Genomic DNA, 13173 nt, shown 5'->3' with positions numbered 1-13173 from the left:
GGCAGTGACTGGCGTTTTGGTTTCCCTCAGCTCCTTCCCTTCCTAGGTGGAAGTTCAGGCCTGTGAAATCTGGGAGCCTTCAATGAGGCTCCTCTCCTGGTACTGCTAGTTCTCCGAAGGGCTGTGCTTGCCTTTCCCTAGTGCTGTGTTCAGAGCCACGTGAGGCACTGTGGAATGGGCTGCACCATCGCACGTCAGTGCGGGGTGAGAGCACCCCTACCTAGGGGAAGGGTGTTCAACGCAGAGCACGTTGCTCTAGGGGAGCTGTGTGCGCAGAGAGCCCGGGCTGGAGGCTCTTCTGGTCATCGGTGCTTGTGGTCCTGACTCCGACTACACTAGCAGAGCCACATGGTAGCAACCAACACAGCTCCCGCTCTCTCCGCTCTGCTGCTTGCTCATGAGTTTGGAAAATGGGACACCCAAGGGGCTTTGCCAGGTGAAAGATGCTGTGCAAACGCTTGCAAACAGATGCTTCCCCTGGATTTTAGCGTAGAGGGCTGGCAGGTCTGGTCCTGTAATATATTGGGCTTTTGTGCCTTCGTGTTCCTTTTCTGGAAGGAAGGAGGCTGGAACTAGTAGGTGCCTTAGTCTCTTTCCTCACCCTCTTCTTCTTCAACCATTCAGGGCCTCAGGTAACTGGACGGGAACCCATCAGCATGGCTGCAGCCACAGAGAGCAGACACCAGCCTCCCAGTACGAACTGCTTTGGAAGCAGATCAAGGTAAGGGTCCCTTGCTTGGCAGCACCTCTCAGTCCATCAGTGGATGATTACTGAGCTCGTGAAGCAGCTAAGTAGTGTCTCAGTGGCCCTTTTACAGTGGATACCCCTCTAGATCTCCCAGTGAGCTCACAACAAAGCAGCCTGTAGGAGACTTGGAAAAAGGGTGAGCTGGCAGGCCTCCTGGCAGACAGCAGAGCTGAAAGGTGCACCATGTGCGATGGCCATATGGCTGTGGTGCAGCTTATCTGAGCCTCTTGGAGTGTTTCATTTCTCAAGGAGTATCAGGTCTGCGATAGCTTGGGTAGTTTCCACCAGGTGCTCTACTGGCAGCTGAAGGAATGGTGTATCAGGGATGTGTGCGGAAGACTGTGACTAGTCAGGTAAACAAGCAAAGGGCCTGGTCTGCGTAGGCTCCCTTCAAATGGCTCCTCAGGATTATATGGACCACACCTCTCTTGCCTCGAGTACAGCCCTAGCCAGGTGCTGGGCCGGGCCAGGCCAGGAAGCAGAGTGCCCATCCTGGCAATGGTCACAGTGGGAACACTTCAGAAGGTCTAGGGAGGGCAGGAGAAGCAATGCAAGCAGAGCTGCAGGGAAATGACGGCTACTTCCAAAGAAAATGAGATGCTTGGGCACCAGGCCATCCTGTGCCTGGCACAGTGCCCTTGCTTGCCTTCTTGCTGGGCTGGAGTGGCTCAGAGCTCCTCCTTTTGGAGCTGTGGTTATTGAGAGACGTGTCACACTGTCAACATGGAGTTGAATTTAACACCTATTTATATTTCCAGAGCATGGCAGTGGTCCAGCAGCCTATACAGATGTTCTGGTTAGAATTGTGTCTGTAGAGAGGGAGCCTGCAGCCTTGGCTGGTAAGAGATTCTGCACAGCCTGCAGGCTCGACGTTCAGGAGCCTTCTCAGCAGCAAGCCCTATGCTTTGAGCTCTTCTGCTCCTTCTTGATCTGTCAGGCACATATGAGAGAAGAGTGAAGGAAAGAAATGTTTTCCTCTCTAAAAAGTGACCCCGTCCCTATCGTGTTTGTCTCTCACCTGAGGAAGGAGTGGGACAGGAAATTAGAAACAGATTGCTGAACACAGTTTGTGCCCTTTTACTGTGGCTGCTTCTCTTGATTCCTGCTGTCCAGGCATAAAAGGCTTTTCACAGATGATGCATGCTCAGTGTCTTGTTGGGAGTTGGTAGCTATCAGTAGGTGCTAGAAAGCCTGTAAAGAAAGTTCTAGCTTAGGAGGCTCAGCCTGCTGCCTAGGTGTGACTAGTTACTTCTGAATTCCTGATTGCTCTTCAACTGCCTGTAAATAGTTTCTCCTCTTGCTATCTTCTTGAGCTATGAGCCTGTCAAAGTGTGGTGAGTTCTGGACAGCACTTTTGTAGGTGACCTTCAAAGACCTTCCAGGTATGGAAATTGCGTAAGCTCCTTAGCTGGTAGAACCTCTTCTGCTGGCAAGTGGCTGAGCTTTTGACATTGTCAATAGGCTCTCGTTGCTTGCAATCATTAAAAATCCCGTGGCTTTTCTGCTATGGGAAACTTTCTGGCTAGTTGTTGATTCATCCTAAACTCACTTGATTTTAGGGTTGTTCTGGACATAATACCACAGTTTGTAGTACTGCTATATGGGGCAAAGCACTGCTGTATGTACCCACCACAGAGGCAGCTGCCTTCTCCAGAGTGGAGTAGGAGTCCTGTGCACATGGGAAAGCTGTTTGATATTTGCTCTGTTTATATGCAGAGCGCTGTTTATTTTCATGGGCTTGGTGATGGATGCTGGCAAACTCCCTCACAGGCAGGATGGAAAGAAAAGGGTCATTCTTTGCTCCTCAACTATTTCTCCTCTCTCCCCTCAAGGGAAACTGCTTGGTCAGGGCTTCTCTTTCTTCTCCTGAACAAATGTCATCTTGGGATTTGCTGCTAATCTTGGTGACAGGGTGTGAAATTCCACAGCTTTCTGTGTGAAGAGAAAATAGAGAGCCCAGAAGTCTCCGGCTGAGAGCAGGGGCCTTGGGTGCAGCGAGAGTTGCCACAATCCCCATTTGTTTTGTTGTGGCCAAAGGGACCTCTCTTGACACTAGGGAATAAAGTAGTCTGGTTTGCTGCTCGCCTCTCTGGAGACTCGGGCTGTCAAGCCATGTGTCGTATTGTGATCTGACCAGGGGCGTGTGAAACTTTGCTGTCACCTGTCACAAGCTCATGCAAACTCACATGGTTTCTCTAGTGTAGTGTGCTTCACTTTTTCTACTTTTTGATGTCCAAAATTCACAGCTCAGCTAGTGATGGGCATGGGCATCCCTGAGGGCAAGTGGGAGACACCCCCCTGGGTCACTCAGCCCAATATTTTCTCTGGCCCCCTCATGGGAACCCCTTGCTCTAGGTTGCTCCACAAAGCCCTGGGTATGGCCACGGGACTTCCCTGAACGTGCGGCTTCTGGCGTGATGCCGCAGCAGTAAAAGGCCAGGTGAGCTGTGATCTACCACTTGCAGCTCCAGGCCCGCAGAGAGCAGAGGTAGGCTGTGCTGGGCAGCGGGCGTGCAGCCTGCTACTGGAGAGGTTCTGGGGCTGGAAAGGGCCAGGATGTTTTGTTCAGGACCTCAGAGAACAAGTCATGAAATGGATCTCTAGGATCAGCAGGGAGGAGTCTGGAAAGTGGTGGGTAACTGGAATAAACTGGGTGGAGTTGAAGCACATTTAAAGGTGACTTTTAGCTCTATTTTCAAAGGATGAGTTATACAAGACAAAAATACAGTTTCTCAAAGGATAGCCTCAGGGATACACGAGCAGATGGATGCTGTGTTACTGCTGGAAGGTTGGTCTGCCCAGAAACCCGGCATCTCTCACATCTGTCATGGTGCTTCTAGGCTGGGGATCTGCAAAGAGGCCGTGCATAGGGCTAGACTGAGGCGAGCCTGATGCGAATTGCCCTCTGGCCAGGGCTGTCCTCTCGTAGGGCCATGCTAGGTCGATATCAATGCTGCACTTGAGAACAGCTGAGCCACAGGGGTGAGCCAGCAAGGGGGATATTCTGCACTGGAAGGCCTGAGGGCAAAGGCCCTGGCGTGCTGGGACTCCTAGCTCCAAGCTGTTGGTAAACACGTGCGGCCTTTGCTCCCTGCCTTGCAAACAAGAAAGCTGGGTGCAGGGGACCTTGGCCTCCTCCTCCCCATTTTTCGCAGAGGCAGAAGGAATTTCTCAGCTCTGTGTTTCTGGTGGTGGCTAACGGCAGCGGGAGCTGAGCCTCCCGGGCCCCCCCGGCTGCCCTTGCAGCGATGGAGATCTCCCACCAGCTGCAGCTTGTTACCACTTGCACGGAGTGAGGCTGAGACTGACATTGCCACCTGTCCTGACACCCCTGCACTGGGTCACAGGGATGGGACCTCTGCTTTGGGAGCAGGAAGCTGTTGCGGGGTTTCGCGTCCAGGCCAGAGAGGAGCCCAGGCGATGTCCCCTGCGTCCTTTGGGCCTGCGTCAGCCTCTGCAGAGCAGGGGCTCAGCCTTGGAAGAAGAGGGGGAGCTGGAAGGCTTATGTCGTCCTGCCTGGCACCGTTTTCCTCTTTGGTGCGCTCTGGTCCTCCTGCCTCTGGCCCAGGAGGAGGGACGGGGCAGAGCACGAGATGGGGCAGTGACACGAGACTGTCAGTCTGCAGGGAGTAACGGGGGCTTGTGCCCACTGCCCGCTGCCCCGTGCCGCTCTGCTCCTTCCCCCGGCACGCTGCGAGAGTCTGTTCCCATCGGTACTCTGCCTTGTTTTTTCCCTGCTCCTATTTTAAGAGTTTGTTCCCAGTCCGGTCGCTGTCACGTGGCCCCGCTGGGTTTGTTTCCATGCATCTATTAAAAGACAATACCCAGATGGGAGCGCTCGTAGGAGGGCTGGGCTGGGCTGGGCTGGGCAGCAGGCTGGCTAATTCAGGCCTAGTAACCCTATGTGGCCGGCTGGCAGCCTGGAAACATCCTGTTTTGGTTTCTAAAAACTCTCCGGGCAGCTCTTAGCTCATCTGTGCTGAGAAGGGCAGGGACAAGATCCATGCTATGCCTTGGCCGCTCGCGCTCGGCGGGGCCGGCTCCGGCTGGCAGCGCCGCCTGCCCGCTCCCGCATGGCCTCCCACGCTCGGCCCTTCGCTCGCGGCAGACGCTGCCTCTGGCCTGGTGGCTGGGGAACCTCGGCGCGGGGCTGCCGGGAGGTGTCCCAGCCCGCCAGAGCTTGCCTGGGGCAGGGATCTGCCTCGGCAGCGTGAGCACGGGGAGCCTGGGTCCCTGCCCCCGGGCTCCAGTGCCCTCAGCGCCGCGGTCCAGCCCCCGAGCTGGATGCTGAATGCTGCAGGGCATGTTGGTCCTCTGCCACAGGGCCATCAACGCCGAGCTGGGGCCACCTGAGCCCTCGGCCCGTTGCACGGCGAGGGAAGCTGCTTTGGTGAGGCAGGTGACATTGGGGGGCCCCTGTGCCCTGCCGAGAGCCGGTGAGGGGCACGTCTCCCCATCAGCAGGGAGAGGAACCAGCTCTGTGCCCGTAACTCCTCCGAGTCCCGATGTGCTGGTGAGAAGTTGTTTGGCGGCCGAAGCAAACCCTCGGCACAGCTGGTTTCGGGGGGTAGCCAGGGTTTCTGGGGCTAGAGGAGGTGTTGGCGTTTACTGTCCAAGTGAGGAATGTGTCAAAGACCCTGTGTCTGGGGCCGCCCTCCGGGGAAGAGCTGTGGCTGATGGAAGCGGTCTCAGCAGCTCCTGCTCGCGGACCGCTCCGCTGGGCTGCCCGCTCTTATCTGTGGCTCGCGTCTGGTCTATTTTCAACAATCGTCTTCTGCTTTCCCATGTCTCCTGCCGGTCCCAGCCCTTCCTCTGCCTACTGTCATTGTGAGCTGCTCCCCAAGGAGAGCAGCGGGGAGGGATCACGGGCTCGCTGGAGCTGGTGAGTGTGGCATGACTGATGCTGCGCCCTGTTGCTGCCAAACTGCCTTCCCCTCCCAGCTCCAGCTCAGCAGAGCCCTGAGACATGGGGACAGTTAGAGGGTTTTGCCCTTTTAAGGGGAGAACTTGGCTGGAACAAGCTGACGTTTTAATCCCTGTGGTTCTCACCCTCTCTGTCGTCGTTGCTTCAGCTGGGAGCGCTGTGCATTGCCCCAAGAGCTGCGATCCTGGTGGAGGTGCCTCCAGGCTCCCGCTGATGCTCCCCGGCCCGTGAGAGTTGGGATGGACACACTGGTGGTGTGAGACTCTCACTACCCGAAACGATGGAGCAAATGTCAACAAAGTCACGCAGAAAATCCAACTGGGAGATGCCCTCAGTCGGTTGTGTCTCTGCCCTGGTGCGCGAGTGACGTGGTGCCCCCCTGCTGAACGTGCCCTTTCCGCTCCGGGGTAGCACCTCTCCGTTCCCACCTTGGGGAGCGAGCGCCCCGCTGTGCGGGCAGCGCTCCGCTCCCTCCCTGTGGCCCTGCGCGCAATGCTCTGCCCCACTTACAGTAATTACCAGGTTTCTTAATAAGCATAAAACCCGAACCTTTTCTGGAATGTCCTGCGGCGCTCGCAGGGGCCGGGGACGTGGAGGCTTAGCTGTGTTTGACCAGAGCGGTTCATGCCGTGCTGCGGCTGCGTATGCTGCAGGCGCTTTGCCTGGGGGGGCCGGGCTGTCCTGGCCTGCTTGATTAGTGTCATCGCATGGGGACAGGGACATGGTGGCAGGGAAGCTCTGTCTGGACTAGATGTGCTGAGTTCCCTTTCCTCTCCTATCCCTGGAGAGAGCCGAGTATCCCTGTGCGGAGAGTCGGGGCTCTTGCAGGTGAGATCCAGGCTTGTGCTGTGATGATTTAACCTGCCGTCCATCCCGGCTGTTTGTCCCACCCCTTGCCAGGGACCATGGCTGTCCCAGCGGGATCAGCAGCAGCTGAAGAATACTTGCACCTTCCTCGCCTGCCTCTGTGCAAGGCTTGTGGCTGAGCTCACGCCCCTGCGGTGGGTTTCCCCAGGCACGCGACGTGGCACTGAAGTGCAGAAAGCATTTGCACACCGTCTCTTCCAGGAGCTTCGTTGCGGGAGTGGAGGGGGGCCACAACAGCTTAGTACCGCGAGCAGGTTTTCATCTGTCGGTGCCCAGGGCTGTTCCTTAGCACATGGGGCGGCTAAAGGGAGCAGCAGCAAGCAGAAGCGAGGCCTTCTGCACCATGGTTTCTCCTCCATAGGACTCTGATACCAATAGGTGGGATGCTGGCACCCGTGTACAGGCTGGGAGAGTGGAAGTAGCAGCATTGGGAGTTCAGGGCGCTGACTAAGGAGCAGGACCAGCGTCCCAGTGGTTCTTGGAGATGACTGGCAGCTGTGCTCAGAGAGGACAAAAGTATCCAGGCAAGGAAGACAGGAGTAGGTTTTCTCTCTGGGGCTGGTTGCATGTCTCACCTCTTGTGTTTCTTTCCCTTGCAGGACACACCGGCATTCAGCTGGAGTGGCCAGACAAAACACAGGGAACGGAGAGCAAAGTCCCAGCACCAGGAACCGGCACCGGCTGCAGGCCAAGAGTCAGAACCATGCTGGCATGACAAACGGCACAGCGAACGGCACAGGTGAAACGTGGTGCTAGTGGGAGCTGTGTTCGGGCCTTTTGGTTAGAGATGTATGGTGGGCAGAGCTTGGGACCGCATTTAGTGGGAGAAAATGAATTTCTGCTGAAATAAAGAATCTTTTAATACCCAGGGATTTCCTTCCTGTGAAGGAGCTATTGATTTTACTTTTGATAACCTGGGCAGCCTGAGCTCCGTAGATCTTACTGGTAGGACCTATTCTCCATTTCTTGAACAATTTCTGTGGCTCCTCTCTGGAGTCTCCATGACATAAATGCAGCATCTGGTTCCAGGTTTTTAAAGGGAGACTGGAAAAGCAATGTCACTGATGCCACAGAGAGGAGAACAGTCATCACAACTGAATGGATTTTTTTCAGAGTTGTGAACATTCAGCTGAATTTGCCCATCAGTTTTCAGTGAATATATTTTTGAGATCTTTACTCACCAAAATGGGGAGGAGCAGCTGTCTGTATCCAGTGCCAGAGAAGATACAAACCCACCTCTAAACAGAGTGCTGATTTTTATGCCAGAGGAAGGGTTTCTCTTGCTTTTGCTTGGGTTTGCCCACAAAACCATAAATACTTTGTGGCACAGGGACTGGGATCTGGTGAGTGCCTAACTATAAAGCCATAAGCAATTCATCTGTCTCTTGCTTACCTGGCTCTCGCGTGGAACTGGTAAAGGAGTTCCAGCTAGAGATAGAGGGAAGCTCCTCTAGAAGCTCTGAGACGTGATGGTTGAGACAGTATCCTGGCATGTAGTTGATGTGGGTTCGGTGGAGGTCCAGGTGTCCCACATCCTGGGTGAGTGCTTCAGTCACTGTGTTGGTGGGTAAGAGGTAGGCAGCAAAAGTGACACCACTGCCACAGGCATTTCCTACTCCTTTGCGCTGGCTTTGCAAACAGCACTGTCCTTTCTTTTGCTTTTGTCAGAGACCTGGAAGGAAAAGCCAAGTACTTTTTTCGGGTAGAAGGAAATGTTTTGTTCAACCCAAAATGAAGACTTTTTTTTTTTTTTCCATTTCACTGGAAAAACCTGGAGCAACGTAATTTCAATTTTGCCAGAATTCATTTTGGGAGGGAGGTGGGGGAGTGGGAGGGCGAAGCGCAATGTTACTCTTCAGCTGTCAGCGTTGTCTTGCTCGCTCCTGGTCTCTGCTCCCCTCCCTGGAGCTGAGGCTCGTGTCTGCCTTGGTCAGAAAAGTACTGCATTTGGAGTGAATGCAGAGTTTTGTCCACTGTCGCCACCCAGCCCTTCTCAATGTCCTTGCTGTGCAGGGGACAGTCCCTCAGGCTGTGGACAGAGTTTTTGTTCCTGCAAGTATAACTTGGTGTTTTGGCTTTGGTTTGTTAAAACACATTTTATTGGACGAGCCCCAGCTTTCCCAGTGGGTTTATGACTGTGCTGTCCTCATTGCTGTCTATGCTCACCAACCTCTGTCTTCCAAAAGTCCTGTCGGCAATGATTTTATATTTCAGGATGGGGAGATGAGTGTTTTGAGTGGTTGGGGTTAGTACCGGTACTGTGTGTTACACTCTCTAGAATGCCTCTAGCAACCTTTCTCTTCTTCCATTTTAATATGTTTTGTTGACATTATTATGTTCAATTTTTGAACAGTCTATTGCAAGACTGAGGTCAAGGACTTCCCAGTTACCTTTGTCACTCAAAGCTGTAATTTCATCTGAGAATAAAAGGAGGTTATTTCATGGCATGTTTCCTGCAAAGTCGTGTTGCTTAGCACTGACTATTCCTGCTGAACTCCTTCCTTATCAATTGAACTTTGGATTAGCTTTTCCACTGTTTTGCCCAGGACTGAGAACAAGCTAATTACACTGTAATTACCTGGGTCATTCTGCAGGTTTCCTTTGAAGATTGGCACGATATACTTGAAGCTTCTAAAACTCCCCTTTCCAAGGCTTGCTAGAAATGAACAGCAGTCAGAGATCTCCTGAGCCAAGTGCTGCAGGACTCCTGATGGAAGTTACTGTGAGCCTCCTGATTCAGCAATCTGCATCTCCTTTAGATGCTGCCTAAGAGGCTCCTTTAGTAACTAAGTGCTGTGTACCAGATTTCCTCCGGTGGCGGAGGATATTGTCTTGCTTCCCTCTGACCAAAAAGCAAAAGTGTACTGAGCAGTCTGCCTCTTCTAGACGATATCTGTAGTTCTTCAGTCTCTATCTGTGAGTGATTATACTATTATGAGGTTTATTTCCTAGAATACTTCTAAATATTTTGTCTTTTAGGCACAGATATTTCTCTGTGTCTTTACCTTCCCTTAGAGTTTTCTGCATTTCTTAACTCTAACTCATGGAGCTCTGCCTGCTTCCTTTTTTATGCTATATTTTGCTGTTTTGTTTTTAATGCTTTTGTTTTGCCACTGAAACCAGGATGCCTTCTAGCTGAAGTTATCCTGTGCTTGACTGTCAAGTCATGGTTTTTGGCTATCTAATAAGTATTTCCAAACAAATTCCCTTCCGTTTTTTGGTCTGCATTTTCCTCCTGATCAGTTTTCATCATAATTTTCCTTTGCTCTCTGTCTTCCCCTTCCCTTTTCCAAAAGCGCGATGGAATCCAGCAAAATTTAGCTCTTACCAGTGCAGCTGACTTACCCAATCTGTGCTTCCCTCAGCCTGGAGGGGACCCATGCCAGCAGTTCTCTGGGCTCCTGCTTGTTACCTGAGTTAACTGCAGGCCTGCAGCACGTTGCAGTGCAGGTGCAAGCAAGTGCAAAGTACTTATGCTTTTGCCTGCAGACGGAAGAGGTGCAGGCAGTGGCGGCAGTTCACAGAGGATCTGATGCCTACTCCTGGGTGAACAGAGATGCTGCCTTGCCGCAGGCTGGGGAGCACCCTGCGGGTCCCAGGCATGGGTGGTAACTGCTGCCACCCACCGTTTGCTCTGCTGCTAGGGCTGGGAGTGGTGGTAGATCGGCCAGGGCCCCCCGCTACCCTTCCTTAGCACTAACAGCTCTGCCCTTCCAGTGAATGGAGACTCGGCGGATGCTGCAGACGGTGAAGAGGAAAGGCCGACGGCAGGAGTGACCTCCCCCACGACAGCAGCGAGCGTGGCCGACGGCTCCGTCGCTCCCGCCCTTCCTGCCTCATCGGCCTCCGGAGAGGCAGAGGAGGCAGCTTCTGGCTCGGGCGCTCCCCAGTCCCGGGCCACGGTGCTAGCCCTGGATGCTCTGCCCCCTGGGTAAGCAGCTCTGCCTTCTGCTTTAGACTCTCTCGTTGCCCCGATAGGGCCAGCACGGCTGAGCGTGTGCAAGCTGGCTGAGCGGATCGGGGCACTGCTCTCCCTCGGCAGCTCGGAGCAGCCCGGGCGGTCCCGCTCTGCCGTGCATGCCGTTCCAAGGTTGGTGCTGGACCATGAGAATACGCAGAGGAATGAGAACAGCAAGGGGGAGATGAGGGTCCAGACTGGGTGGAAGCGTTAGGTACCATTAGGGGTGGTTGTAGCATCCGGATTGCTTGTGCAGAAAGACTTGCTGTCTTAGTCCAGATTGTGCCCCCACTCCACGGAGACAAGCTATCCTTTTTAGTCTGAACCATATGGCCAGGGTTTGACTGTGCTGCAGGACTCCTCTCTCCTCCTTTAGTCCAGGAGTCTACTCTGTGTCCGTGGCAGGTCTCAGAGGTAATAAAGAGTGAATCGCATCTCTGTAAAGAGCAGTCTCTCAGTGTCAGTGCCCAGAAGGGGAGCAGCAAAGCCCTCTGCTCTCCTGAAGCACAGTAGAAGCTGTTAAATGGCTCAGTCAGTGAGAAGAAAATACATGAGAGTGTGAATATGAATTTCCAGGGAGCTCCCTCTGAGCAGGAGGGCGTGATCATTAAAAAAGAAACCTACAGAAACACCATAAAGGCATTCACTGCTGTTTGGGGGGGGGGGGGGGTGGACAGGATCCTCGTATTGCTCATTTGTCATGTGCCACCTTGAAACCATGAGCAGACAACAGCAAGCAGTACCAAATGCATCAGCAGATGGGGGCAGGCAGGACTTCTTCTGGGCCTCTCTGGAGTTACCAGTAAAGAAGAGGGAGAGAAGGTCTTTGTTAGTGATGGTGCTGAGTTGGTCTTAGATGACGTTTGTGAGAAATATGGAGACCTTAAAGTCCTTTGCATGGAGGAAGGTAACATCAAGCACTGTACTTACAGAGTGGTGCTGCATGATGGAGATGGCAGCAGGGGAGGCCCCAGGGAAGAGGATGCTGTTCTGGGCCAGTCAGTCTCCCTTATGCCCTGTATCCTCCTTCGCCAGCAGCACGTGGCAGGAGGAGCGGGGAGGAGAGCTGGGCACTGAGTGGAGCAGTGCTGGCAAGCACGCTGATCCTTGGTGAAAGCCGTAAGGCAGTCTCTGAGCTCAGCCGAGCTCCAGCCTGCTGCCCTGCTACCTTTTTGCAGGAAGGCTAGGCTGCATCGTTCTCCCCTTGTATTTCAGGCACCTTTAATTTTGGACTGAAAGTGCAAAGCAGGGGGGTTGAAAATGGCTTGTGTTTCCTATGAAGTGAGCTGTTTATTTCCCTTTGGCTAAGCCAATGCCTGGAAGGTCAGGGCCTCGCTCGTGTGTCAGTCACAGGTAATTAGGGTTAACAGCTCAGTGTGCCTTTATGTGGGGTGTGTGAGGGTTACTGTTCTCAGGCCTGGGCGCTTCCTGTTTCCAGGCAGCTGGAAAAGTCCAGTGCTCTGAAAAAGGTCTTTATTCCAGCCGGAGCTTATGCCTGTTGCTGCTCCTACTAGATAGACTGAAGGTCTCCTTTTCCCTACCTCTGCGTTGCCCAGGGTGGAAACGGTGTTGTTTCTTTCCCGGGGCGTGGGGGCGGTGAGGAGCCTGTAGGTACCGTGTAGGTGCTCATGAACAGAGCTTACGGAGGCTGCAGGAGTCTCAGGGATGCTGCTTTCTAAGACACTCAAGTCTTTCATTTACCTGGTCGGGGGCACTGTGGAGCCAAGTGGAAGGGTGGCCGGTTTCCTCTCTGCACCCATCTCCCGTGCTGTGTTCACAAACCAGAAAATCTTGCGTGTCAGAGGGGGAGGAGGATGAAACTGTTGCGTTTTGCCATTTAGGAGATGGCAGAGAAGAGCAGCAGAAGGGGGAGCAAACTCTCCTCCAGGCTGAGCTTGCAGTATTTGGGACCTGTGGAGACACCTTTGGTTTGCACCTTGGATCTTTTTCCATCCCTGCCCTGACCATAGGATCTGTGAGGAGTGAACTAGAGCAACCATCCTCTTGCATGTGTTGTCTGAATTATATGCTTATGCTGGGCTGGCCTGGATAGCATTAATCTGCTCAGTCAGGTGGAGTCCAAGTATCAAGTTCTTTCCAGGTGGGGGACAGGGGAGAATTGAGTCCATCCAGGTCCATGTGAGCCATCAGGAGGCAGGTTTCCACAGTGTGAGCCCTGCCCTGGGAGAGGCTGGACTAGCTTCTACACGGGCTGCTGCAAGAGTCTGCATTGCCTTTGGTGAATAGGGATAGCACAAAAGGCTGTGGCACTAAGATGGTATGAATGAGCTGCTGGGGATCCCTTGAGACCTGATCTGGGGAAGCTCATTTTTGGCTGGCTCACCACACCAGGGTATTGCTTCGGCTAGTGGTTTGAGGCCCAGCTTGGGAGATGGGGATGCAGCTGGCTGGGTGAGTGGAGGCAGTCGTGTTTCAGGCAGAAGGGATGCAGGCAAAACCAGGCCACTGCAGATTTGGCAGCAAAGTGCTCTCCAGACTGTCGTGCAGGATAGCCCCTTGCTGGCCTGGCTCCCGCTGCGATGACTGTGTAGGGAGCGTCGCAGAGTGCGTGAGTAATGGTTCTTGCTTTGCTGCTTGCAGACACTGAGTCCCCCTGCGGTGCCGTCGCTGTCGCTGAAGAGCCTGAAAGCTGCGGTGTCGCTCTCCCGTCTTAGA

General features: G+C 53.7%; 1 protein-coding gene across 4 annotated transcripts in view; it reads left to right on the top strand.

The window, feature by feature from the left end:
* The window catches only part of WWP2 (WW domain containing E3 ubiquitin protein ligase 2), a 50839-nt gene that overhangs the window by 13900 nt on the left and 23766 nt on the right, over positions 1 to 13173 (top strand). For all 4 annotated transcript variants that reach the window (XM_067302302.1, XM_067302301.1, XM_067302304.1 and 1 more), the window contains 3 exons: positions 625 to 721; positions 7139 to 7278; positions 10257 to 10470. In XM_067302302.1, the coding sequence (XP_067158403.1) occupies positions 625 to 721; positions 7139 to 7278; positions 10257 to 10470 (451 nt within the window). The remainder of the gene's footprint in view (positions 1 to 624; positions 722 to 7138; positions 7279 to 10256; positions 10471 to 13173) is intronic.

This window comes from Apteryx mantelli, chromosome 10 (assembly GCF_036417845.1).
Source record: "Apteryx mantelli isolate bAptMan1 chromosome 10, bAptMan1.hap1, whole genome shotgun sequence".
Lineage (NCBI taxonomy): Eukaryota > Metazoa > Chordata > Aves > Apterygiformes > Apterygidae > Apteryx > Apteryx mantelli.
This window is presented reverse-complemented; position numbering and strand designations above follow the sequence as displayed.